Consider the following 27918-nt stretch of genomic DNA (forward strand, 5'->3'; position numbering starts at 1 on the left):
AAAAACTATTCGATTTTTGATACTGATGTGTCAATGTAAAAGTAGACTGTTGCTCTTGTAGCAGGTCAAAGGGTAAATATGTCGTTCATTTGTTCCCAACCTAGGGGTCAGTCCCCTGCATAGGGCCACAAGATGACATCTGAAAGTGACTAGGGCTCTTATGTGAGAAAAGGTTGACAACGACTGGTTTAATCTTTTGAATTTTAAAGGTTTATCGTGTAGTTTTTATGAAAACATTGATATAAATGTACTACATTAGAAGTTTTAATTGTTTTTGTTTTAATACAGCACTGTAGCTTATTTATCTTTCAGAAAATAAAACGACCTTATGACTCCTAGTCATGGTTTCCTATGGGAACCGCTGAGCTCCACCCATTTGCAAAGCAAGATTACCACCTAGTGTCAGACTGTGTTATAGCAGTCCGGTTCCTACTCATTTAACATTCCTCTCTTGGTTTATGAAGCCTAACTAGGAAGAGATAACCAGATGTTCTAGTTTTCTCCCGGTTTTATCATGTGTTGGAAACATGCATGTTAACACAGACCAGAGCTGTTTTTATGGAGGTCTGACTGGGGCATGAGTCCTCATCCCAGGGTGGGAGTGTTTTTGTTTAGTTAAACTCACTCACACCCTGGGCCCATGTCCAGCAGTATGACAACACCATCTCCTAGGGTTAAAGGATGGAATGAGGCGGAGGAATGATGGTGGGCTGAAATGAATCCCCTGTCGGCAGCCTCAGCTCTCTTATTGTTTTAAGAGGAGTCGTCTGTGTTCTTTGAAAATTATTTTCTGTTGTTGGAAATCAGGATTTTTGGGGTAACAGCTGGGTCTGATCCCGATGTCACTACTGTGACCTTTTACACAGTTTGACATCTTATTGTTTGATAGCACGGCCTTCATGGATTAGATCACCAATTCCCAACTGGGGGTTGCCATCCACTTTGCCAGTTAACAACAAGAATCATACCAATGTGTGATGATGAGCTTTAATAAAGTGAACAACAGTTAAATTGGTTATCAAAAAATAAAGGACAAACAGTGGAAATAGCTAAAAGTAAATGATACACAGCTGAAGTCGTTGACTAAAAGTAAAGGATAAACAGAATTGCACTTCCTCTTCCTGTTTGCCTTTCAAAAACATCTGATCAGCGTGCCTTCAGAGAGGATGTCGGAAACTGCGGCAAAGCTGAGAACATGCACATCTGCTTTCTGTTTACCCACATAATCTTGTTCAACAGGCATTCCTGGCTGAAAGGTGGTTCAAGGGTCTTTCCACATGAGCCTTTTAATGCTGGTTGGCATGATGAGTGGTTTTCCTTGTTAGTCATGGTGGCGGACTGCGGTTCAGCAAATGCCATCGATATGCAAGTGTCATCACTGAAGAAGTGCTCTCCTTCTAATTTCCTTTTCTTTCCTTCTATTTTCTCCGTACTCTCCATCTCCACCATCACTTCATGCTGATTTTCTGCTTTTAATCGATTTCCACACTCTATCAGTAAACATGCTTTTTGGGTCACAGTATGAGCATTCCTTGCTCTGAGGACTCTTTGAGACAGCAGATACAATGGCCAAAGTGGGGTTTACTCTTTTTACACTTGAATTTCTTCATGCTTTCTGTGTAATTGTATTGATGTATTGAAAGAATATACTATTAGAACATTGTCATTTAACAATGCTTGAGACAAATGTAGTCTGATCGTACACAACAAACACTCACCAGGCTGTGCTTATCTTCAGTGGTCCGTATGTATAACAGTTTGCCATATTCATCTTCTGCTTTTCAGCCAGTGTGCCTCTATGCTTCTTGTTGCACGTGTGTAGTCGAGTGATGTCCTTCACCTTACTTCCATTGTGGATGTCAGAGCAATACAGGCTGCACAAAGCAGTCTTTCAACAGAAAAACTGAAAACTGCTTGACCATTATGTGCAGCAAACGTGTTTCTGTCTTGGACTGAACGTCTTGAAACAGTGTTGAAAGGAAGAATTGCCTGACACGCTCAGGGGCCAACATAATAGCAGCAACACAATGACATAAAATAGACTCCAAAATTGCTGCCACCATAGTGACCAAGACGTGATAAGCCTCGGAGAAAGAATGTCAGATTTTATATTGTCAGCGCAGAAATCAAGTTCAAGGGTGAAATAACTCTTCGGTAAATAAACATCGGGGATTTGACGATGTTTAAGAAGTATTGCAGTGCTTAGTTATATTGGCGGATGATGAGGAGGGGTTGAGAGGTAGGAAGGGTAGTGATGGAGGCCCAGTGGTCAGCAGCACAGCGTGGGGTTCAGTCTGTGTTGTTGGGGTGGTGAGTAGGGGTGAGCTTGTCTCTCTGCGATCCCATCAGCCCTGGGCTGAGCCCTTAATGCAGCCCTGACGCCTCGCTGGCGCAGGGGCCACGCTGCCTCACATCTGGAGCCAATTACCCTGGAGGGGCTGTGACAAAACCCAACCCCCCCAAACCCCCACCTCACCACCACCACCCTCTACTCTCTGCTCCACTGTCCAACGCAGCTCCACTTTTCACAACACCACTCTTTTTTATTTGTCCCTCTTTCCTCTTCTCGTCTCCCTTGCATTGCAAAAAAACACATCCTTTTAAACTAATCAGCTGCTAAAGGAAAAGTATCTTAGAGATTTAAGACACCTTTAATCCTAATGTCCCCTGTTGTTGTTTGTCATTCCCTCTCTCTACCTTCATTTCCTAATAAAGGCTCTAAAAAAAAAAAGTAAGAAATACTATGTTAAAAAAAGAGTATGATAAGTTTGATTTAAAAACAACAACAAATTTGGCCTTCTCACTACACCACGGTAGAATTTCTGTTCAAATATTCCCATCTTAAGTCATGCTTTCCTGTGGTAGAGCCCTGGCAGTAAACACCACTTGTGAATATAACACATTTAGCACCAAATCACTTTTACAGGTGTGATTTATGGAGTGCCTCTGCTTCCATGCAGGAGAGCCCCGTGTGTGATGTGTGTGTGTGTGTGTGTGTGTGTGTGTGTGTGTGTGTGTGTGTGTGTGTGTGTGTTTGCATGTGTGGTTCAACATGTAGGTTTCTATGCAGCCTTACCTGAGGAGAGACTGGGGTCTTGTGACTGTAGGGATTCGTTCTGCTGCGACCCAGTGACTGATGGATGTAATTGAGTTTGTGGTGGTGCAGGAAGGGTGGTGGGGGTGAATACTGGCCCCGCAGGATTTCTCTCACCGGGGTCAAAAGAGTTGGGAATGGGCTTCGCCATATCTGGGCTATACTCTCCTTTTCTCCGCTGTCCTGCTTGGCACCAATGCTATGATTCATTAAATGCAGCTATAGGGTGTACCTGGGCAGGGAGCCAGAGGATTGAGCTGTCCCGGGTTACACGGACATAAACTGGAGCATAGACTGTGAAGTGAATGTGGAAACTCTACAGGTGGCTAAGATTAAGTCGTATACAGAGAAGCCTGCTCTGAAATATGGGAGGCTTTTTGGTAGCTGGCCTTGTGCTTGTGTGCAATAAATTGTTGTCATCTCGAGGAGATACATCAGAAGTATTTATGCCTGTGTGTGTCTGTGTGTGTGTGTCTGTGTGTGTGTTTATAGCAAGCACGTGGCTCTGTGTGTACATGCACACATGTAGCCCACAAGTCTGTGTTCTCAGTTAGGTGTCTAGAGTCGTGTGAAGTTGTTGCAGACTTCTCCCATGGGTGCATAATTCAAGATTTGGCCATGACAACCACTTACAGGGAGAAAATTAGACTTGGAATGAAAAGGAAGGGCTGCAGGGCCGCAGAGTTGACAGAGAGACTGTAGGTAGAACAAAGGAACAAAACAAATCATCCTCAACCGTAAAAATGCCAGCTCTGGCGCCGGGGATTTTTAAAGTTGCTTCATCATAAGAGAGGAAAGCAGGGAGGAAGAGAAGGGTGGAAAAAAATAATGTAGCAGTCTTTTTCTGCCCTCTGCTGGATAATCATAAACATTTTAAAATATCTTCATACTCCAATGGAGCCTCAGTGCAGTAGTCAATGCACAACTTATGACTTCGTCCCACATTGACCAGGCACAAAAATACCATTAAAATACCTTGGCTCTAAGATATTGGGTTGCAAATAGTGAGAGTGAACATAGTAGTGATTTTACTCTTGTAAGTCGAGGTGTTCGACAGCACAAATTTCAGGTGCAAATGTTTCACTTTAACCCATCAGGTCTAACAGAAACTTTCAAGCCTTTGCTGTTGATAGCTGTGAGTGTATTCAACACTCCGGCACAGAGTCAATCCGCTATCTGCCTGCTTTATCATTACAACCTTCTCTGCTCAGTAAGGTCATGTCTGAGACGTTGTTTACAAGACAGTCTGTATCCCAGGGATGTGTAAGATCTAGGACCTGGGCTCTTTATTTAGAACAGCTGGAGCAGAGAGATGTGGAGCACTGACATTTGGCAGAGTGGGGTGAGAGGTCAAGTCTAACACCAATAAAGTGGGACTTTGATCGTGGCATTTATGGATAGAGCAGGCACAAAGAGAGAGAGAGAGAGAGAGAGAGAGAGAGAGAGAGAGAGAGAGAGAGAATGGCATTTAAAGAAGAAAAGAGAAAGGGAAAGCACTGGGAAGAAAATAAACAAGGGAATTAATTCGTTTCAAATACTTATTATTTCCTTTACCTCAAGATGTATTTCCCAATAGCAAATGGAATTATATATGTTTTTTTTTTCCTTTTGGTCAATAAAATGTTAAAAAAGTGAAAAATGTTCATCACATTTATACGATACCAAACACGACACTTGTTTTGTCTAACCAACACCCTAAACCACAAAACATTCAATTAACAATGACAAAACAGACAAAAGCTAATTGATTCATTTGACTAATCATGTCGGAACAAGTTCAAACCGTCAAAAGGGTTGTTCAAATTTGGTGATTGGCCAAAGTGTCTCCACAGCATTTAACTTTAACTGCCCATATGAGAATAATGTTGAAGTTAAATGCATACAGCGAAAACTTCCCTTTGCCATGCATAGTTTAGTTAAAACTTTTTTTTCATCTCTCTGTTGTGAGCAGTATAATTAATTCCCCTTTAATTTCCAAAATGGATAAATCCAATCTGCTGCCTTCTGGGAGGGGAACAATACATCTCTTTTACTACATTACACCTTATTTTTATTAATATCAAGATATTCAGCTTAAAAATAAGTCTCCAATGTTGCCCTCAAATACACTTTAGGACAAATGTTCAAATATGTCAGGTTAAGGCTGCACAATCAACTCTGCTCCCAGCAGACCACATGACACATGACAATAAAAACATGACAATAAAAACCTGTGCAATACAGTACACTGTGCAATAATAGTTAAAATAGTTTTTTCTGTCTGTAAATATTATATTTCAGTTATTGTTGTTTTTCTACTGTTTTTATTGCTTATTTATAATACTTGTTTTTTGAAATTATTTTTCATTTTTTATTTTTAGCTTGTCTTTCTTTACTATGTCTCTTGTGTGCACTTTACTCTATGCTGCTGTAAGCCTGCAAATTTCCCCGCTGCGGGACTAATAAAGGATTATCTTATCTTATCTTATCTTATCTTATCTTATCTTATCTTATCTTATCTTATCTTATCTTATCTTATCTTATCTTATCTTATCTTATCTTAAGAAGAAAGAAAGAAGTATTCATGCCATGTACTTCACAATAACAGCCACTGGAGGGCGGTATTTCCCCACTCAGCACAGCCAACAGAGTGATGCATGATGGTCAGCGTAGTACCAGAACTACAAATTCAACCATGTGACATGCCAATCCGACGGTGACAGGTTATATGTGTGTGTGTGTGCGAGTTCCGTGACAAGTGTATGCGGAACTTGTGCCTCCTCCTCCTCCTCCTCCTCCTCCTCCTCCTCGTGTGTGTGTGTGTGTGTGTGTGTGTGTTGTGGCTTCCTATTTACTGAAACTTCTCAAAACAGGTCCAGACCGCCAGAGCAGAGCAGAGCAGAGCAGAGAGGAGCTGACGGTGAGATGTCTGTGCTGTAGATGAGGTACAAGTTAAATAGTTCAATAGTTCAATAGTTAAATAGTTAAATAGGGACGAACACAATAAAGCATTTGTGTTGACATCGGATCTAAAACTATCAATTTATGGCAGCATTTCTGTGGGTCAGAGCTGTTCTGAAGTGGGCGTGAAGGTTTTTTTTTTTTTTTTACCTTTTTTACCTTTTTTTTTTTTTTTTATACCATTTCTTTATTTTATTTCCACGTGAGGCTGAACTATCTGGATCAAAATGAAGTTTAATGGATACTTGAAGCTCCGGATCGGTGAGGCGGTGGGACTCAAACCGACAACCTTCTCCCTGCGCCACTCTGTCATCTTCAACAAAGCGGCGCCGGCCCTGGACCCCTACATGGTGGTGAAGGTGGACGACTTTAAAATCGGTCAGACCCTCACCAAGCAGAAAACCAACACGCCGACGTTCAACGAGGAGTTCTGCCTCAACGTGAACGACGGGAAGCAGCTGGAGATGGCCGTGTTCCACGACACCCCGATCGGATACGATGACTTTGTGGCCAACTGCATCATTCAGTTTGAGGACCTCATCAAAACCTCCAACACAGGAGAGACTTTCGAGGGATGGGTGAGTGGAAAGTATACCTGTTGAGCCTAAACTGGAGAACTAATCTTTATTACTCAAAGCATAGCACTTTGATTGACCTATTAGGGTGCCCTGGGGAACACCTTTACCATGGTACCCCCTTCACCCACCCCCACCCAACTACCATGCTTACAGAGTCAGACTGGGTGATGCCATATCTGGTTTTGATCCATTTCATACATACGTTTGTTTGACAGCTTTAGTTACCTTCCAGATGCAGATGTAATGCCAACTGCATGGTAAGCACCTTTTTTATTTTTATTGTTATACTTATGTTCTTTAATGTGAGTAAGATTTTCAATGCTGGCCTTTTATTTGTAACATTAAATCAGAAGATGAACCGAAAGCACACGGACCAGAGGAAAAGGCCATATCTGAATACATATTATCAATAATACGAACACATTGGGTATTGATCCGACCACCCCTGCCAGAGACCAGAAACCAGGCCGTACTTATATGCTGAAACAATATCTTGCCCCGGGTTTTCTGTGGGTCAATTAACTTGTGCTAATTTACATAATACAACTTTATTGAGGAACGTAGGTGAGCACAATATCAATACATATAAAAAGGAGGTGAAAGAAAATGTTGCGGCCCTTGTGGGTGTGAGAACCTTGACAAGTGGCCCACTCCTCTCTGATGGTAATCCAATCTCTACAATAAGAACCAATAGATCCATGGATTAATTACCTAATGGGTTTGCTGGCCACAATCCTAGGGGCTTGAGGAGTCAGGGCGGACCCTCAAACCCAAATCCAATCCAATCTGATTATTTTATCATATATTTCTCTTCAGTTATTTCTGGCATAGGGACATATTGTCTCAAAATAGTATTTCCCCATAAACTTTCTAGAAGAATACTGTAAAATATGATCGATTCAGATTACAAAAGTCATTATAAAAAAAGTCAGGGTCAGAAAAGGTTCAGTAAAACTCCTAATGTAAATTTTTTTCCTCAAAGTTGAGTTTAGCTGAAGGTGACGTTCACTACACGTGTCAGTGTGAGAAACAATGTCTGTTTTTCTGCCTGAAAACATCAACACTCGCTTGTACGCACAGGCTCTCTGAAGGCCAACACCCTCACATATTCACATCGACACGTCTTAGTCTGGGCAGTTTGCACCGGACAGAATCCTTTTATGCAGCGCACTCATTGCCTTAATAGCTTTAACTATGATCATTGGCTAATGTGGTCTGAAATCAGACACTCAAATAGAACAGAGCTTAAAGATTGCCGTACCACAAGGTAGAGTGCACAGACAGACACACATCACCTAGCCTGCACAGCAGCACTTGACCTTCCTGTACAAACACGTGTATGGTGATAAAACCCCCACACTTTTGCCTTTCTATTGCTCACTAGACAGTTCAGGAGGAAAATTAACCTCCTCAAAGTTTAGATGAAATGACTTATGTAGAGCATCACATGAGTCTCACTCTCCAGACACAGACATTAAACTGGAGTTTCCCTCCTCTTGCTTATTTTCATCCGTCTTGGACGTTAAGCCTCTGCAGGTGTTGGTGAATGTAACCTGAGCCTGTTTAGACCCGGAGCATGCTCAGGTGGTATCGACTACGAACCACAACTCTCCGTCACATGCACAATTGTCTCTCTTCTACGGACATATTCTCCTTCAGCAGAAACAGCTTTTGTCAATTAAGCATGTTTTTTTTTTGTATCACGCAGTGGGTTTATACTATGCAGAAAAACACTTCATTTCACCTGTGAAAGAACTTGTGTTGTTTCAGAAGTAAATAAATTCATCAGCCTGTGCCCAAAGGGACCTTACAGTTACCGTAGTGTAAAACCAATAAAAACAAAACATAAAAAGCTAATACAACATTGTGCATCAAAAACTGCTTCAATATCACAACTCTATATGTACAATAATTAGTAACATTTTAAAAATCAGTAAAATTCAAATTATTTACAAAATGTAAGTTCCCTCACTGCTGACATTTACATTGACTGTACAACACAGTGTGAGAAAGTCGCAGTGGCATGCGGTAACATAAATTCAACCAACAAACAAGTAAGGTGCACTTAACAGCATTCAGGACAAGTCAGTATATTATCCTTTGCTTCGACGGGTCAACAGAACAAAGTACAAAAGAGATAAAAAGAAAATAAAACGTATGCAAACATAAGCAAAGTTATACAACAAGAACGCACATAAATTATGATATCAGCTTATATTGAAGGCAATCAGGCCTCTGCACATTAACATACATTTAGAATGTGTTTAATGTGCAATAAATGAGAAATGCATATCCTTTAGAGACAACTTTAGCACACATCGTCACAAAGACCCCCCAAAACGTTTAGGGGAAGTGGTGTGAAAGTGGAGCCCGGCTCGCAGTTTTCTCGAGAAGTTCTAAGTTGTAGTTCTCACTTCAACACAAGCGTGAAGTTGTTATCCGTTAGATCTGAACTGTGGAGAGTTTTTGCGCTTTGTGGTACAGAAGAAGGGCTGGGCTGGTTTGTTTCACATGTGCGGCTGCAGAGACTATGGCACAAGCCCTCACACGCCCACACTGCTGTTTAAGACCGCGTTCCCACCTTCTGATCACTGCTCAAGGGCTCAACGTGAAAATACTCACTCTCTATCAGCTCTTACCCGAAACTTCTCCTTTCCCCCTTCTGTGCATACAGTCCAGTTTGAGGCACTTAAACACTTATTTACTCGTCTCCTTCTTTTAACTTCCTTAACGTTTTTCTCAGAAAATGACATCATGCGTCTGAGACATTTATCATATGACATTTACACTCAGAGGGCCGGATTCCTTTGCCTCCCACCCGTTGACACTACGTGGCACTACATTGTGACATCTTGGACTCGTTCCTTTGAGCTCTTTAATTTCACAATATGTTGTCAATAATCAGTATTCGGGTATGTGTGGTGTTGGCGCTATTTATCAGGCTGGATGTTGTCAAGTCCATCTGAGATCATTGTAACTGAAAGTAGGTTAAAAATGGCCCTTCAAGCACTGTGTACTGCTTGCTTGACTAAAACGGGCCCCACACTTCCTCCTTTTGTGATGCAGAATTTAGTGTTCTGCTTTTAATCTACAGCATCATGCTGCCTTCACCCACATATATCTTAGATCATCATCTGCTCCACCCAAGAGGGTCTTAATTCAAAGCTCATATATCCTTTTGTAGAGTTAATGGTCGCTGAAATTGTTCCTCCTGTCTCTTTCCAAAGTAAAAAAATAATGTAATTGATGGGGGACAAACTTCGTTCTGTGTGTTAAAATACATGTTTAAGTCAAGGCAAAGCCAGTAACCAATTTGAGGTTTTGACAACAACCAATAACTCTTCCTACGTACAAAAGGACATATAAATATTGTTTTAAGAAAGCCTTGAAAAAATTTTTTTTATTCTTTTGTACAGCTGAGTTGTTTCACCGGCTGAGAGAGAAATTTCAGGAATGCATTGCAGCTCTTTAGCTCGTTCCTAGAGCTTGTCCAGAGTAAGCAAAGGTGAAAAAACCCCGGATAGCACACATAGAGGAAGACTTCCCAGTGGACAAGTCAAACTTGCTTTCTAGACAGTAAATCAAGAGACAGGATATGAGCAGGTAACCGAAAACAAAACAGTTTGAGGTGAAGTGAAACAAGCTCTTCCATGAAATACGAGTTTTACACTAGATGTGCCGATCGAGTCACAACAATTTACAATAATGTGTTACTGTTTTGTGGGCAGACAGGATTTTCCAGACGTGGGTGTATGTGTTTTATAAATAGAACAGATCTTTATTTAAGTTCACAGTGACCTAAGTTTCCACTCAGTGGTTGCTGCAGGACGTATCTCGTTCTGTTTCCCCGACGCTAAGAAGACCCTCTTCTGTACGGAGGGCTTTTTAAACTTGTACTCTCAACTCAGTATGAGGTCACCACAAGCCAAGCCTGCCAGACCTGCTTTGTTGTCATTCGGCCACAGTGTCCAAATTCCTCAGGCATTATGTGTACACTGAAGAATGCAAAAATATGCAGTTACGTAGTTCCAGTCTTCCTGTGGAGAAATGTCACATACCATCTCATGTGCCTGTTTAAACCCAGGTATTCTAACTAAACCACAAACAATTCCTAGTTTTGTAATTTGAAAAGCATTGAATATGCCATATTTTTGTAATTGTAGTGGATCCTTATATCTGTCCATGCTGTTTCTGTTTAGCTATTTTGAGTTTGCAGAAATGTAATTGTGAGTTTATGTGTCTGCAGATGGACTTGGAGCCAGAGGGCAAGGTTTACATTCATATTACGCTCACCGGATCCTTCACTGATGGTAAGTTGGCTACTGCAGACTGAAATGCAGCCGAGTGCTTCTCCCCATGCAGAAACATTACATTACATTACATTACATTACAGTCATTTAGCAGATGCTTTTATCCAAAGCGACTTACAATAAGTATCTTACAATAAACATCGCTGTTGCTCTTCTCCTCCTCTACAGTACACTTTTTCACACATCTTGAACAGCTGTAACCACTCTCTTGTCTTTTCTATTCTGTGATAGACCACTGACCCTTTTGAATAGTTATCTGTGAGCCATTGAATACCCAGAGTGCAATTGTGTAATTATAGAGGCTCTGAGAATAGGTGTGCATGTTTTTGTGTGACTCGAGTAGGTTAGTATGTGTCAGGTATGTTTGGTGTAGCTAATCTCCTGTGATGAGAGGAAACTTTCATTTCTTCAGACGTCAGAGGGCATCAGTAGCTTTGATATTTACGTGGTCTTTTAACGAACGTACATGTAACTATTTAAATTCACCTAGTAGGAAGTGACCTTGCAAGTCTTTTGAAGCAGAAGTCCGTTTAGCTGATGGCTAAATTCCCCTTTTTTATCTGCTGCCAACATGCCTCACTGCCAGCCAAACCTCATGAAGCACTAACATTTAATTTACCTCTAAAATACAAACGAAATGCATTAATTTACAGCTTAAACAAAAATAGTGTCAGTGTTTTCCACTCATTTTTTATTTCACCATAAGTGTCTAATCTTCCACACCTCTGAAATAGCCTCTTTTTACTTTCCCCCCCTCTGCAGAGTCCAGTGGAATGTTTGTTTTCCACAAAAGCACCCTTCTGTCGCAATACAAACATCATAATTTACTCACAAAACATTGGAGATAAGCTTTATGTGAATATTTAGAGTGTAAATTCTGCGTCAGTCATGTAATTTAAAGATCACTGTTGTTGACACACAGGTGACCTTAAAGGCAAAAAAACTTTTGAAATTCTCACATTGTGTGCTGGTCAAATATAAAATAAAAAACAAGCTCATACTGATGCCAGTGAATGCACCATTCTGTTCATTATTTTCATTCAACATAAGAGCTAGGTGATATAGTTGAAATAAATGAGTTAATGTTATTGAAATACATTATCATATGGCAAATTTGTTCACAATTAAGAATAGATATTAAAATAATGTTTAATGCAATGAACTGCTCCCCTGCTATGTGTAACATCAGACAAAAGTCTTCGCTCAAGTGAAACAAAAACTCAAACAACTCTTACTTTACATTCAAATCTCTGGTAGTCATTCATTTGGAAAATCTGCCTTTGCAAAATGATATAACAGTATGTTCACATCATACAATATGATTCCACTTAAGGTTGATGCATAATGTGTAATTATTGTGCTGCCTTATTGAACATGCACTTTAAACTCCATTTTCGTGCAAACATTTATAGAAAGCAAACCAAAAACCTGGTCGGGGCAGGCAACAAATTAATGTTTATTTATTTTGGACATTTTACAGTAAGTAACTAAGCAGTTTTACTTATGAGGTTTTTCAGTGTACAAAGACACTGTATTAAGAGTGTGAAGCTTTCTTCTCACACTTGTACGACTGTTGTTTGCAGGGGGCTGGCGGGGGCTCAGCAAAGAGGTTTCCGTAATGCATGTGTGGTTTTCCATCTCACAAATAGCTCGACTACACTTACTCTGAACTAAAACACATAGAGCCAAACAATGCTGATGTGCACAAAGGTGATACAGTATGCACATGAATTTCCGGACTATTGTTTAGACTTTTCTCTAAATCAGTCTCATTCCATCTGTCTTCTCTTTATCTTCCCTTTTTCTGTCTGATATGTATCTCATATTAGTGACATTTTATCAACAGTTAGGGTTGGATGATATAAAGAACAATAAATTGAAGATATCCTTCTGATAATGATATCACAATATTTGTTTACGTTTGGATAATCATTTGTTATATGGTGGTTCAGTTGGCAGTGTCAAGTCAAACAGCGAATTTTGCACCTGACATTGGAAAATAATGAATTCATTTTATCCATTAAATTAAAATTTACTAACAACAATTCTCATCATTGATTTGCTGTTTAAGTCATTCGCTTGTGCCAGCTTCTGAAATGTGAAGATGTTATGCTTTTCTGTGTTTAATGTCATTCCATAACCCTTTATACAAAAGATTCCTATTTAGAAAACATGTGGCAGTGGTGCACTTTGACCTCTTGTATTAAAAATGTATACATTTACATTAAAACATCACACACTTAATTCTGAAAGAATTCTAAAAAAAATTGAGAGAACAATTTAGATCGACTTAGAAAGTGTGTCAACAGAATAATTTTTTTCTCCCTTGCCTCTCAGGACTTTCGTTCCTTTATGTGATTGCAATATGACATATTAGCGTCACTTTTATGTAAATGTCACAAAAATCTTAATTGTTTTTCTGGTTACATAATATTTTGAGTTGAACTGGCAAACTTTTTATCCAACAGTAACATTTTTTACACCCTCAGAATTATGCCACAATGAGTCGATTGTAGATAGTTGCTTTATTTATCTGTCCACTGTCCGGGGCGGAGCATGTCGGGTACTTTGTGCTTAGTCGGGGCTTTTGAGCTGAAACCAGCTACCGGTAGCAGCCTGAAAAACGTGACACTAAAGTTCGGGGTTGCAAAACCAGAACGAGGACCTGAAAAATGTTATAGAGCTCTAAAGCGTGATAATAATAATTTGTGGGTTTAGTATTGATATGATCCATTTTTAATATAGAGATATTGATTAGTTCCTTATAAAGAAATCCCAAAACATGATCACAGTAATCCTATTTCAAATGCAATTTTTTGTGTTTTTAAAATCTTAGCCTTTATGGCATATGGTCTAGGAATTAGTGTAAGGAGTTCTGACTCATTTTGTTTTAGCACAAACTTTTGCTCTCTTTTATTCCTGTCAGATGACGCCATAGTGAAAGAGAAGAAGAACTTCAAGCAGTTCACAAGGAAGAGACAGGGGGCCTTGAGACGGAAGATCCACCAGGTGAACGGACACAAGTTCATGTCCACTTTCCTCCGTCAGCCCACCTTCTGTTTCCACTGCAAAGAGTTCATCTGGTGAGAACATCCAGCTAGGAAAAATCACTGCAGCCTGCACGTATCTGTGTGTAAACTGGATCTGATTGTGTGCCTTTCTCTGTTTTGTAGGGGTGTTTTTGGAAAGCAGGGTTACCAGTGCCAAGGTGAGCAGACCTTATTTTCTCTCTCTGTCAAAGTTACTTAAACATACATACATGGGTTTGAAACTGAGCTGTTTTCTTTTCTCCAGTGTGCACCTGTGTGGTCCACAAACGATGCCACCAGCATGTCGTCACTGTGTGTCCACGCATGAAGAAGCCACAAAAAGAACAGGTAAGAGCAGCTTGACTCTCCGATAAGACACGACGGTTTCAGGCATTCCAGTATGTTGTTGCTTGTTATTTTTCGCCGTTAAAGCAGTTTGTGTGTAATACAGGATGTGCAAAACATAGCAGACCTTCTACAGCCCCCTCCTCCAACAAACACACACACACACACACACACACACACACACACACACACACACACGCACACACCCCTGATTAACACCTGCAGTGATACGCAGACTGCACAGGTTCCTGTTTTTGAGTTTAAATGGTCACTGAACTAGAACACTTTTTCCACACATGCTTGTTCTTGCATTTTCATATGTTTCCATAAATACATCTGTGCTTGTTTTAGCATTGGAACATGTCATGTTTGCTCTGTCTTATTGTATTTTGCTGATCATTACAAGTTTCTCTTCCATTAGGAAATTCAGAGAGAAGCAAATGCAGCAAAAAACCAGAAAGAACTATGACAAAAATAGGGACATACAGAAACATTTTTCACAATGCACTCAGTGTGGAAAGTAAAAGTTATTTAGAATAAATACACACATGGTTGAACATACTGTTGCAACACATAGTGGTTAGTTTACAGTATGTCTTCTCTCCACAGCCCACAACCCAAGGCTTCAGCATCAACATCCCTCACATGTTCAACATCCACAACTACAAGACGCCCACCTTCTGTGACCACTGTGGCTCCCTGCTGTGGGGAATAGTGAGGCAGGGGCTGCACTGTAAAAGTAAGACTTGTGTCAAAACTTGTCTCTGAAAATCTGGTCCCAAATGTTTTCATTTGTCCGTTATTCAGTGTTCCTGTCTGTTTGTGTGGTTTCTCTTTTCAGTCTGTAAAATGAATGTTCACATCCGCTGCAAAGGCAACGTCGCTCCAAACTGTGGGGTCAACAGTGTGGAGCTGGCCAGTAAGCTGGCAGAGATGGGTCTGCAGGCCGGAGGACTCTCTAAACGCAACTCAGTGGTACAAAGGCTGACTCAAATGAGTGTTCATTAAAAGTTAATTGTGGCTTAATACGGTGTTTTATGAGTGGTGTTAAATGTATGCACTTTTGCACGACAGGCCAAAAGTGCAAGTCAGATGGCACCCACTGAAAGGAGGGAGAGTACAAGCACTCAGCAGCAGACTCTTCGACTGGGCATCTTAGACTTCACGTTCCTTCAAGTCCTTGGCAAGGGCAGTTTTGGCAAGGTGGGAATGAGTAAAGAGTACAATGAGAAATGCCCTGTGTAATGGAGTGATGATGACCTAATTTAACAATGGGGAAGAGGGTAGAATGGGAAATATGGTCAAGAGGCATTCAATTCAGAAATATTTAATAAATCTTTTCAAAAAGATTTTGTAACATGAAGCATGTCAGTTTGTATTTTGCGTACCAATACACCTTTACTTAAATAGATAAACCTCATAGTCTGATAAGATTTGCATCAAGATGATGCTGAATTTGGAAAAAGCAGTGAATTCTCACCAGTCCTACTCTGTGAATGTTGTATCTGCAGGTGATGCTGGCGAGACTAAACGGCAAAGATCAGGTTTTTGCCGTCAAGGTGTTGAAGAAGGACATCATTTTGCAGGACGATGATGTGGAGTGTACCATGACGGAAAAGAGGGTGCTGTCACTGGCCAGCTGTCACCCCTACCTCACACAGTTGTACTGCTGCTTCCAGACGCCGGTCAGTACAGATTACGCACACATGCATTTGTGTAACAATACATTAAGCTTTTATTGTGAGGGCAGTCTGTGCATTTTGAAAATTAACAGAGGTCATGTTTTCATCTCAGACCAAATACCCTTTATGTTGCTTTCTTAAAGATGTGTTTTTGAAACAAGTTGTGGCATAAATAATACTTTGTTTGCCAGTTTATATGTTACTTTTAGTATAATACTTTTCTAATAACGTTTGTGTTATTTTTTTTAGAATCGCATAACAATATATAAAATAAAACTATGGTATTAATTTACATTTCCTTTATATGTTTTTACGTTGATGCCTTACACAAGTTTTTATATAATTAAAAAAATATATTCTTAGTGCTGCAGTACTTTGGTGGTCTTCATGGGATATAGTTTCATTCTTACAGCCTTGCTTAGCAATATATTCATATAAATAAATACATATTGTACATGTTATAGCAGGGCATTCACTTGAGTGATATATCATGAATTATTCCCCACACTATTATCATATCCATTAATCTGTACCTTCACCTAAAACGGTTCAGTTAAGACACAGTGTAGTGTATACAGTAAGTATGTGGTATGTTATTAGGACACAGCATTGTAATGCGTACTTTGGTCAGCAGGTGGCAGCAGTTTCCCACGTTGTGTCTGAGAAGGCGTGATGGAGTGTATAAGGTTCTGCTAGCAGAGCTGTTCCTCCCAGCAGACAGGACACTCCTAATCTGTTTTCGTTGTTTGAATAGCCACTGACCTGCTTCACCTGGGATCAAAATAGAGTAGCACAAAATAAAATGACTCCTTTTAAACCCACACAAAACCACAGAATAGCCTTTGTTCCACTTCACATCATCTTTTACTTTTAGATGTCTCACCATCCTTTTTCTGAGCAAGACATCACTTTTAATGACTTGACATTTTATTATTAAAGTACCAAAGAAAGTTTTGAAACATGTACAAAAAAGGGTAACAGTGATCAGTCTTTAGATTTTGCTATAACATTGCTATAATAACAAGTACTACATATTGAGTCATTTATTATCCATTATCCATATTTTTTTCTTTTACCAAATGTTGAGTCCTTCAACGGAGCAATTTATCATCATCTGCTCATCTTGACCATTAAAATGCTGATTAAATTGTGTCTCGCATTACTAGACATCTAGCTCATCAAGCTGACAGAGGTTTGGAGAAAGTCTTGCAAAATACATTAGTATCAGTTAACTCTGGAAATCCCAGAGGCAACCATTGAATTTAAAATGCACACTCACACAGGAAATGGCATCTGTGGTTACCTAAATGTTCTACTAGAACTGTGTAATTTAATTGGAGTAACTGCAACAGTGAACCAGTTTTTATTGTGAAAAGATGTACTTGCACTTCGTAACTGAAACGTTGTGTGTTCAGAATTTTGAAATTCAACTCAATAAGACTCAATAGAGAAGAAGAGAGATAAGATAAGATAAGATAATCCTTTATTAGTCCCGCAGCGGGGAAATTTACAGGCTTACAACAGCAGAGAGTAAAGTGCAGACAAGAGACATAGTAAAGAAAGACAAGATAAAAATAAAAAAATGAAAAATAAAAATAAAATAAAACAAGTATTATAAATAAGCAATAAAAAAAAAAACAGTAGAAAAAACAACAATAACTGAAATATTATATTTACAGACAGAGAAAAAAAACAACAACTATTTCAACTATTTTTAACTTTTTTAACTATTATTGCACAGTGTAATGTGTAATGTATTGCACAGGTTTTTATTGTCATGTTATTATTGTCATGTGAACAATTAAGACACTATTCTAGTGGGGATTTAAAGATTTCCTTTACAGCTTCACGGCTACACCACACACACAGAGGGCTGCCTGCTTCACTTGTGCAACACTATGCAACGTTATTCATCTCAGGGTAAATACCAGACCACTGTAAACGACAGAGCAGTTCAACAGTCAGCTGTGGCTGAATGTCCTGATCTCTGCAGGAAGCTTCATGAGCAGATCTGTACATCACACTCTCCTGCAGCGTTGATTTCCCCCCAGGCTCTCATTTTCTAGATTACATATCGACCATAGCCTGTAATGAAGTAGAAAGATTTATGGGTTTGAGCAGTATATATATTTTTTTTTTTTCCGTGTTAACTTTTAACTTCGGTTAGTTGCACAGGAATCCAATAAACGGACATTTGAAATATATGAGAAGCAGACATGTATCATCCTTGAAGCAATGTCGGCATGACCATGGTCATGGGTTCTTGAACTGGATAATAACAAGGAGGCTAGCGTGGTTTGAATGCGCATGTGTAAATCTCATTCACTCTTTTTTTTTTTTTTTTTTTTTTTTTTTTTTTTTTTTTTTTGCAGGACCGTCTTTTCTTTGTGATGGAGTTTGTGAATGGTGGCGATCTTATGTTCCACATCCAGAAGTCCAGGAAGTTTGAAGAGCCTAGAGCACGTTTCTACACAGCAGAGATCACCTCGGCTCTCATGTTCCTCCACAGCAAAGGCATCCTCTACAGGTCTGAATCAGGGAACACAAATAACAATAAGCTTGATGTAATAGACTCCTGGAGTTAGTCTTCATCCTAACTAGATATTTCCTCTTTTAATGAGTCCTAAAAAAACATTTTTCACTACACAAATCGTACCTTAAATTATTAGCCAAACTGAACATTTGTGGAAATAGGGAAACTGCGATGTAGACATATTGCATTGTCTCACACAGATGATTGGATTGTTTTCTTGTTTGAAGTAAAAAAAAAAATTGCTGAATATCATAAAGATCATTTAAAGATTTGTTAAAGGAGATCCCCAAACATTTATCAAAAAGAAAATTTCACAGCCTTCATAAAAGCGTCTGTATAAGGTCTTGCTTGATCTCATTACTTCTTATAATATAATCAGGGTTATATATCGATTTGGGGTAGGAGACTACAAATTTATAACAGAAAACCTTTGCGGCATGAAAAAAATGTGGGCATTTATCAAACAGGGAACTAACTAACTAAAGGACACTCTTAATATGCATTATGGACTTTTTAATATCCAGCATTTTTGGATCTTGACCAATATTAAGGTCTTAATTCAAAGACCTTAATATTTTGTCTTCTGCTTTTGTCTTCTGCTGCATCAATGTTTTCCATTTGTTCAATCTGTCTTTGGCAAATTGCGAATTTGCGGGAGTGCAATACTAAATCTCTTGCACTTCACATTTCAGTTGAAACATCAGTGCAGTTTTTGAAGTCATCAATCATATTGAGTTTGCCCCTGTGGTTTTATCTCAGCCTCCTCCTAAACAACTGTTATCACTTAATGAATTTATTTACCATTAAAATCCTCCAAGCAGCTCTTGCAGCACAGTGTGTTGCAGCCAAACACTTGGACTGTGAACCCAAATTTTCATTGTTAACTCATTGTCACCTGTACTTTCCTCAAGGCTCATGCCCTATAATAGCAGTGTAACAACAGATAGTGGACGCTATAACAGCATGGTTACCATTTTCATTTTGTGAGAAAAGCACTTTTATAAAATACTTTTATGTTTTTTTTATGTTTTATACAATACATGCTCCTATTCCAGCATCGGACATTTGAGTATATGCCTTGAGACATTCTTTAAATGCTGTTGTACTTGCAGGGGTTTGGGTGACAGACCTGGGGCTCCCTGCCGATGCATGTTGACAGGAAAGGTGGCATCATGTGAGCTAAATCCTGAGTTATATTTAGTGGTCCAAGTGCACCACATGGCATGACTCTAGCTTAAGAGTCCACACACAGTTTGCATGCTAATACTAAGATAACAAGCCAAAGAGCTGCTTGCACATCAGGCCAGTGTAAGAAGAGCAGAGCTTATGCTGCCTCTTTAAAATAAGATTATAGCTTCAGTCACTGTATTGTGTAATAGTCTTCACTAGCTATATCTCTAGGTATAATCTGTTTTAGCTTGAAGCGTTCAGTTGTTTGAACCGCGTTTCCTGTTATCGTCCTTCTCAAAAAGAAGTTTAAAAATATTGTTTTGAAGAATCCTGTGGTTATTCATGACATACAATACATCAGGTTTTGTCGAAGACTTAAGAGTTAACAGTCTGAACCCAAGCTGGCTGACTTTTACCAACAGTTATGTGTGAAGAGTCTGAACAGGGTAAACACATTATCATGGACAGCTGCTCAATGTAATGCAATCCAGTAAAGAGCTCTGCAATTAACACTGCCTTTGTGAATCTGTTAAAGTTTTGTTGCAGCTGTGCGAGAGTGTTATGCTGTGGTGTGATTCAATAATGTCAATGCTTTAATTCATCTTATCAATGTCTTATGATATATATTAAGACACTGCTAAATTGGGATTTGTATCACAGTGGTATAACCTTAAGCTGTTGTGTATTTGTATAGACTTTCAGAAGGCCTGGTAGTTTGTCCAAATGTGCTCTTACCCTGTGAAACCACAAAAGACACCAATTGCACAGTGTGTGCGTCATAGTGTTTGTCAGACCTTCCTTTTCTCTTCTTTGGAAATTTTCTTTTAGTGTAACTCCATCTCTTACCCAGTGAGTTGTCCTTGCAGTGGGATACAGTTCAGTACCTCAGCGTTGTAAATGTTGTTACTGTGGATACCAATCTGCCTGACTGACCCACTTACTATAGAAAGAGGCTCAAAGTTAAGTCATGAACGTCTTTCCAGTTTGTTGAAGTGGGTCGGTGAAGGAGAACAGGACCACTAAGTTGCAGGGTGTTAATTGCATAGTGATGTTTTATGAGAGAATGGTGGTAAAGCCGGCAGGGTTAGGGATACATTTCTCAGTGGACACATTCATTCTGAAATATACACACCAATAGTACTTGAAGCACTTTGGAGCATGACATTGAATTGAGCAGAACTGCCCATATATCACAGACACCCACTTAAACATAAATTAATTTACCGGACTCAACAGCTCTGGTGTTCCTGTTGTATTAAGCCCTTACATGTTCTAACTGTGGTCTTTTTGTGTTAGCATCAGAGTTGCTATCTTTTGGCCTGTTTGAAAGGCTGCAAGGGACAGTCAGCTTGAACATCTGAGTCACTGTTACACAATCGACTTACGTTAGAAAAGAGCCAACCAGATTAATCCGTCCAAACCAGTGTTTTTTTTTCATTCTGATTTTCAGTCTCACTGTATTTGTCTGTTTGAGGAAATCACTCAGTAACCTTATGAATATTTTTTTCTTTTCTGCTGGGGAAAACAGGAAACACAAAAGATCGGTTCCTTTTTTTAAGTTGTATGCATCTCCCAAATGTTATCCGTTGTCTTTTGCATCAGCCGTGTTGTAACATAGTATCTTCTGTCCAGCTTTAGACGTTGACCTTGGTCCAAAGTTGGGTCACCTGATCGCAGATTAGAGCTAAACTCCAGAGCACACACTTAGAGGGTTTAATCTCGCTGTCAGACGACAAAGCAACAGCTCGCAGGAGATCTTTTTCATTGTGTGGTCGGGGAGACAGCCACATGCACAGACAGCACTGGAGAAAATACTTCCACTTGTATGACAATACATATGATTTTCAATTAAATTAATATTGTGATGTAATTATGATAACTTAATAAATAATAAGGAAAATTAAATTATTAATTTCTGTGGTTAAATTAAATCAATTCTATTGATGTACCCCCAAATCACACTTGATTCTAGAGGAAAACAACCCCCATTGATAGCCCACATAAATAGGTGTTCCAAAATGCATAATTAATCAACAAAATAATATTTTTCGATCTTTATTTACATCCAGTGCATCTGATTACATCTGATGTAGTAGCCTGCAAGGATATGTTCCACCAAAATAAACAATAGCTCAGGTTTTCTTCTGGATTGAGAAAAAATATTGTTAGGAAGTCATCTGTCATTTTCTCCTGCTGCCACAGAACACCATCTCTTTATGTCTTGCTACCAATTTTTGCCTCCTTCAATATAATTAGAAACAATACTAACAAGGTGCATTTTTAGCAGCTTTTGGAGTCGACGGTATATTGGTGGTCGATTTATTTCTGCTGGATAAAAATGGCCAAAACAAATGTCTAATTTTCTTTTACTTTCTGTGTTTGTCTTTGCCTTTCAGGGATCTCAAATTGGACAATGTTCTTCTTGACAAAGACGGTCACTGTAAGCTGGCGGACTTTGGCATGTGCAGAGAGAATATATTTGAAGGCGCAGCCACAGGAACTTTCTGTGGGACCCCGGATTACATTGCCCCCGAGGTCAGCTTCTCCACATACCTAACTGTAATATAAAGTACCTTATACACACACAGTTTGAGACCCATAACTACTCAGACGTGTGGATCCTTTATCCACCCCACCTGTGAGACAGGACATGTTCATATATTTTGGTGCTGTTTTCTGTATTTCTCTCTTAGCATCATCAGAATCCAGCAAAGCATAAATTCAAACACATTTAGCTTCCTGCAGCCCAGGTCTTCTGGGTTCATATGATGCAGTTCCAAATCCCATCCTCTCTCCATCACACCACCTCACTATAAACAAACACTGTGGTCACTGCCAGTCACTCACAACTCCCTCCTGACTTACTGGAAGTCAGCGCACCTGTGAGGTTAGCTCGTGAAAGGCAAATCCCGACCTCCTCATCAGAATGCACCTTCACAGACCTGCTTGGTTTTCATAATGAGGGTTTGAGTATGTGTCCTCATGTTTGAGAGATTTTTCTCTGACCAAGACTGAGTGTCTGGATTTATGAAAGGCTTATTTGTTATTTGCTTGCTCCTCGGTGCAGTCTTACTGGCAGCACACAAATCCAACACGTCTACTTACTGAACCTCATGAACTCATGTAGTGTTTTTAGGTTTGCTGTAATCCTCTGTGTGCTGTGATGGTTAACTTTAATTGTATGCTGTGAAATGTTTCCACAGATCCTGCAGGAGATGCTGTATGGGCCCTCTGTTGATTGGTGGGCTCTCGGGGTGCTCTTGTATGAGATGCTGTCCGGACACGCTCCCTTTGAGGCCGAAAATGAAGATGACCTCTTTGAATCCATCCTCAATGAAGAGATTGTTTATGCGTCTTGGTTAAGCACAGAGGCGGTGAATATACTCAAAGCTGTAAGTCGGCGTCTTTATAATGGTTGTTGTAGTCTTTGTTGTTTGGCAGACATTTTTTTTTTCACAGTAGACAATTGCAGGAAATGTTTATGAACCTATTTTTAAGCAGACATAATTACAGAGGAAATCAATTGCTCACTGGCCCTGTGACCAGAATTGTGGAGAATATAAACAATAAGATATGAACATTTACTAAAAGACCAAGTACCTGCATTCCCGGACAGTGTAACATGAGTCTGTCGTGTCATAATTATTAAGATAGCGAAGGTTGGAGCAGGTTTGCTCTTGATTTCTTTGATCAAGGTTTGTTATTTGTTGTCCTTCAGACTGACTGACACTCTCTGACTGCAGAGTGACCATGGGGCTCTGCCAGCCAGCTGTTTGGCCAGGGTCTCTTACATAACTATATTAAGGCATGGGCCACTGCCCAGACACAGCACACAAGCTATAAATACGACGACATCTCCTCCCTCCACTCCTCCCCTCTTTGCACCCAGTTCTCCTCCTCTTATCCTTGTTGTCATTCCAACATGCTTCAGGAAGCATAGGACCGACCTCCCCTGGTGATTTGTGTCACTGCTGCCACTGTCACGTTATGTAAAGATGCTTGTTGGTGTGAGTGGATTTCGACACTGCTGCACTATTTATACTGAGGGTTGATCCGTTGCAGGGTTCTCCTTGTTCCAATAAGCAAGTTGATGAAGTTCAGTTCAGTATGTTGACAATAATTACTTTTTAAATAATAACTGAAGTTTATTTTTGTGGTTTGAATAAAGATGCTTTTTAAACAGCTATGAATCAGGGCTGAAACAAATAATTACTTTCATTGTTGATTTTTGATTAATCATTTAATTTATAAAATATCCAAAAACATTATAAAAATGCCTATATCCAAGGTACTCACATTGCCTTTTTTTGTCGAAACACTTCAAAACCCAAATAAGTTTGACTTACATTGATATAAAACCCACCCACATTACAGAAGCTGGAAACGGCAAATGATTAACATTTTGGTTTATAGATGACTTAAATAATTAATCGATTCAAAAAGAGATTGTTCATTCAACTATACATTTTCTGCCAGTTTACTAATTAAACAACCAACTAAGAGTTTCATCACTAGTTTTCGTTTATTTTTGCTGGTCTAGTGGAGAACTGCCTCTTCATGTGTTAATGGTTATGGCAGGTCTGGTGCTGAGGATGGCACAGCTGACGTCTAGTCATGGAAAGATGGCACCAAATTCAGTGCAATAGAATTTCTTAAGTTTTGTGGTCTGTAAGCTCCTGAGCTTATTGAACCCTTCTCGTCTGCCTCACTCATTATTTCCACTTCAAGGGCCAAACTGTTGTACTGGTGTGTTTTTAAAAAAATATATATATTTTCAACCCAATAACTACAAATCAAGTCATCAAAGTCATGCTTGCAGCTGCAAATCAATGCACGCAACTACATAAGCATGGAATAACAATGTTTTCTCCCCAAAGAGATGTCTTTATGTAAGCAGCCATGTGTTACCTGTTGATGCAGGATTCACGTTTCTGCAGGTTGATTTATTATGGTGGTCTTGCATTAGTTGAGAAAAAAAAGCTGCCTACAAGCTGTTGAATAGTTTTGAAAATTATTAACTGTATGTGTGGGAGGTATGTGGGATTTATGGGTTAAAGAAATAAACTATGCAAAGCCGTAAAGAATAGGGTGTTTCAAGGTCAACTCCACCTATTTATCTCCTTATCTCCCCTTTTAGTGCCGTACCTCTTCATCTGCATTGACGTCTCTCTTATTTTCTATGTCTTTCTCTGTGAACTTAGTTTTGCTGAGGCCTTTGGTGTCGTTTAGGCCGTTGGTACTTAATAGTGTCTTGAAGCTGATATAGGAAGACCTATTGATCTTTCCAATGACTTCGGGTTAATCTGGCCACTGTCACTGTGGAGACGGCGACTCGTCAGTTTGTTGTTGTCTACTCTTAATGTCACCACCGGCCCTTAGGTGTGCACAGACTCCTCGGCCAAGAGAAAACTTTCCAAAACACATTTGTGTTTTCAGTTTCGTCCCAGAGGCAAGTTAAAACCAACAAGTTTTTCAATTTTGCGTTTGTTTTGTTTGGACCTTTGGTTGCAGAGAAATAGAGCACTGTTCCAATATGTGTTAATGCCTTTAACAACACCAGGAAGTTGAGACACCTTAGTTGCACTTGATCTTGAACCCAGCTGAAATCTCTTCAACTCGTGGGAGGGGCCAGATACAAGCCAGGGTGTGTTTGTCTTGTCTGAGTTGGAAGGCGGGGATTGCCTGGATGTCATCCTGGCTGGAGTCCAGTTTGGCAATACTCCCCAAGAAATCTGGTCTGATCTAGTTGAATAACTACTTCCCATTTCCTCACTATGTACAGATCACAAATAAATAATCTGCTGAAATTCCTTGATTACAAACAGTTTGATGTTATGTTGTTGCTGTTGCTTGTGTTATCTTCCCTTGATAAATAATTGTTCTGTTAATTTCTTATTTAGTCTCGCTGAATTCATCCATTGTTTGGTTTTCACAGCTCTTGACCAAAAACCCGGCCCGGCGTCTGGGCTGTGTGGCCTCAGAGGCTGGAGAGAGCGCTGTAACCAGCCACACCTTCTTCACTGGCATCGATTGGGAGAAGCTGAATCGTAGAGAAATAGAGCCACCTTTCAAGCCCAGGATCGTAAGTGACATGAATTACTTTATTAATTTCATGATAGTGTGTGTATAAATGATAATGAGTACACTTGAGACATTATGTAGTGTTTGACTTTGTCTTACCTTGTTGCTGTGTTTTTTGCTAAAAATCTTGCTGCTGATGAGTAATTCTTTATTATTCCCCTCCAGAAAACACCAGAAGACGTCAACAACTTTGACCCAGATTTTACTCAGGAAGAGCCCACCCTCACGCCCATCGATGACCCTCTGATCCCCTCCATCAACCAGGAAGAGTTTCGTAACTTCTCCTACACCTCGACTGAACTGCTGGAGAGCTAAGGGTCTCCTCATGGATCCACCAGTCATCCTGCACTCTCACTCCTCTCAGTGTCTGTGGCTTTTTCTAAGACAGTTCCCACTGGTACTTGCAGTATGATGCTGTCACATTCCCCAGAGACATGAAGGTGCAAATTGCCAAGGAGTCAGTCAAACACATCCTCGACAAGAACTGCGGCTGCACCTGATGAACTCTTAAGCACTCCTATAATTCCCCAAAAAGCGGCACAGGATCATGTTGTGAAATGACATTTAGTTTTGCTGTTGGGACAGTTTCATTCAAGTGTCTGTGTAGAATGGTTTATTTGACATGTTGGTATGTTGTAAACTTGAAATAAGTGTACAACCTCAGAATTTTATTGTACATTTTGCTCTGGATGATTTCGTTTCCAGTTACTTCAAATGAAAACAAAGTACTTTTTTGAGCACAAAGCCATAGTTTGTGTTTTATTTTTGCTGTAACGCTGTCTAGGGAAAGGAAGAAATAATGAGCCAGCCGGCCAAAGATTCCCAGAAAAGTCGAGCTGCCAGTTAAAACCTGGAAGAACTGAGTGAGCAGATGAAATAGTTTGTCAATGATGTGACTCCCCAACCCACACCCTGGCTAAATGACAGTTAAAACAATTGCAAGGAGGATTTTTTTCTAAGTAGCTGCAGTCAGTTCTGGATAATAGATGATGTTTATTTTGTGTTTATAGGTCAAACTCCGTAAGAAAACTTGGCATCAGTCTCAATGATCTTCCATGTAATTGAATAAACCAGTCATGTTTAGGATTATGCAACATCTCGTATGAGGTGAAAGCTCTGTGGTGATTCACTCTGACTGAAATATCCAAAACTTTTGAGATTACACCACACAGTTGTCAGGGCCAGAAGAACAATGCTAGCATGGTGTTTTTGCCAGATGCCATATTCAATTGAGTCTTTGTGCATCTGAAGGTTTCTCAAGCGTTACAGTCATTCAGTCTTCTGCTCTCTGCTTACACACACACACACACACACACACACACACACACACACACACACACACACACACACACACACACACACACACACACACACACACACACACACACACAGACACTCTCTTTCTCTGAACAAACACAGAGCCTTCCAGGTAGGCTGCCTGGCTAATGAGAGCTCACACAGGGGCATTTTCAAACTTGCAAATCCCAAATAAGTTATTGAATACCCTCCCTGCTGAACACTTACACCACCCTCACTGTAAAAATATTAAAATTAGGAGGAGCTAGACAGATAGAGAACTTAAAACCCTTCGGTACACTAACTTTGGTTTCATCATGGTGGGAGCCTTCAACAGTTCATTTTGTCATTGCAGACTTGCAGAGACTAAACAGGAAACCACACAACGTCATTGCTGTGACCTTTGATCGTAACAGGAAGATACAAGAAGACAAGAATTATGCTTTTGGGACCCTTTAAGAAGGGTGAATGCTGTACAGGTTGTGCTGTTGCTGACAAAAACAAAAGAAAAGAAAGACACTTGCATTGAAAGGTATATTGTTTTCCCTGTGCCGACCTTTTAGAACGGAGATGATCTCTTCCTGTTAGTTTCAAGGAGGAAGTCTTCAGGCTCCACATTACATCTGTTTATCTCTTCAACCCCCTATCCTGTTGAGGACTGTGTAGCTAAATGCTGTAAATTAGTGGCTTCTGACACAAAAATGAGTGTATTATCTGAAACTGGGAGCAGGACTGCTATGCTTTTACAGCACAAAACAAGAGCTAATGCAAAACTATGTTTATTACCAGGAAAAAAATGGAAATGGAGACTTATAATGCAACTAAACTTTCCTAACTAATCCTGTTGAACATCATTTTAC

At 39.8% G+C, this 27918-nt stretch overlaps 1 protein-coding gene across 2 annotated transcripts; it reads left to right on the forward strand.

Moving 5' to 3' along the window:
• The first annotated feature begins 5908 nt into the window (after nucleotides 1-5908).
• Nucleotides 5909-27044, forward strand: prkcha (protein kinase C, eta, a). 2 transcript variants are annotated; one of them, XM_054613390.1, is made up of 15 exons: nucleotides 5909-6018; nucleotides 6242-6612; nucleotides 10859-10922; nucleotides 13849-14005; nucleotides 14096-14130; nucleotides 14217-14299; nucleotides 14906-15035; nucleotides 15138-15271; nucleotides 15371-15499; nucleotides 15808-15981; nucleotides 18351-18505; nucleotides 22078-22216; nucleotides 22885-23073; nucleotides 25617-25763; nucleotides 25928-27044. In XM_054613390.1, exons 2-15 carry the CDS (start codon nucleotides 6262-6264, stop codon nucleotides 26075-26077), a joined length of 2037 nt encoding a protein of 678 aa, XP_054469365.1. In that variant the 5' UTR covers nucleotides 5909-6018; nucleotides 6242-6261; the 3' UTR covers nucleotides 26078-27044. The 2 variants fall into 2 exon arrangements, with proteins under 2 accessions (XP_054469365.1, XP_054469364.1); XM_054613389.1 differs by lacking the exon at nucleotides 5909-6018 and having other exon boundaries at nucleotides 6207-6612.
• The last annotated feature ends 874 nt before the right edge of the window (nucleotides 27045-27918 follow it).

Source organism: Anoplopoma fimbria, chromosome 15 (assembly GCF_027596085.1).
Source record: "Anoplopoma fimbria isolate UVic2021 breed Golden Eagle Sablefish chromosome 15, Afim_UVic_2022, whole genome shotgun sequence".
NCBI lineage: Eukaryota > Metazoa > Chordata > Actinopteri > Perciformes > Anoplopomatidae > Anoplopoma > Anoplopoma fimbria.

What these genes read in the sequence shown, in the direction of transcription:
- prkcha (XM_054613390.1), top strand. Translation starts at nt 6,262, where the DNA reads ATGAAGTTTAATGGATACTTGAAGCTCCGGATCGGTGAGGCGGTGGGA. An exon ending in AGAAGCCACAAAAAGAACAG is followed by an intron (nt 14,300 to 14,905) that starts GTAAGAGCAGCT and finishes TTCTCTCCACAG; the next exon opens with CCCACAACCCAAGGCTTCAG. An exon ending in GCAAGGGCAGTTTTGGCAAG is followed by an intron (nt 15,500 to 15,807) that starts GTGGGAATGAGT and finishes TTGTATCTGCAG; the next exon opens with GTGATGCTGGCGAGACTAAA.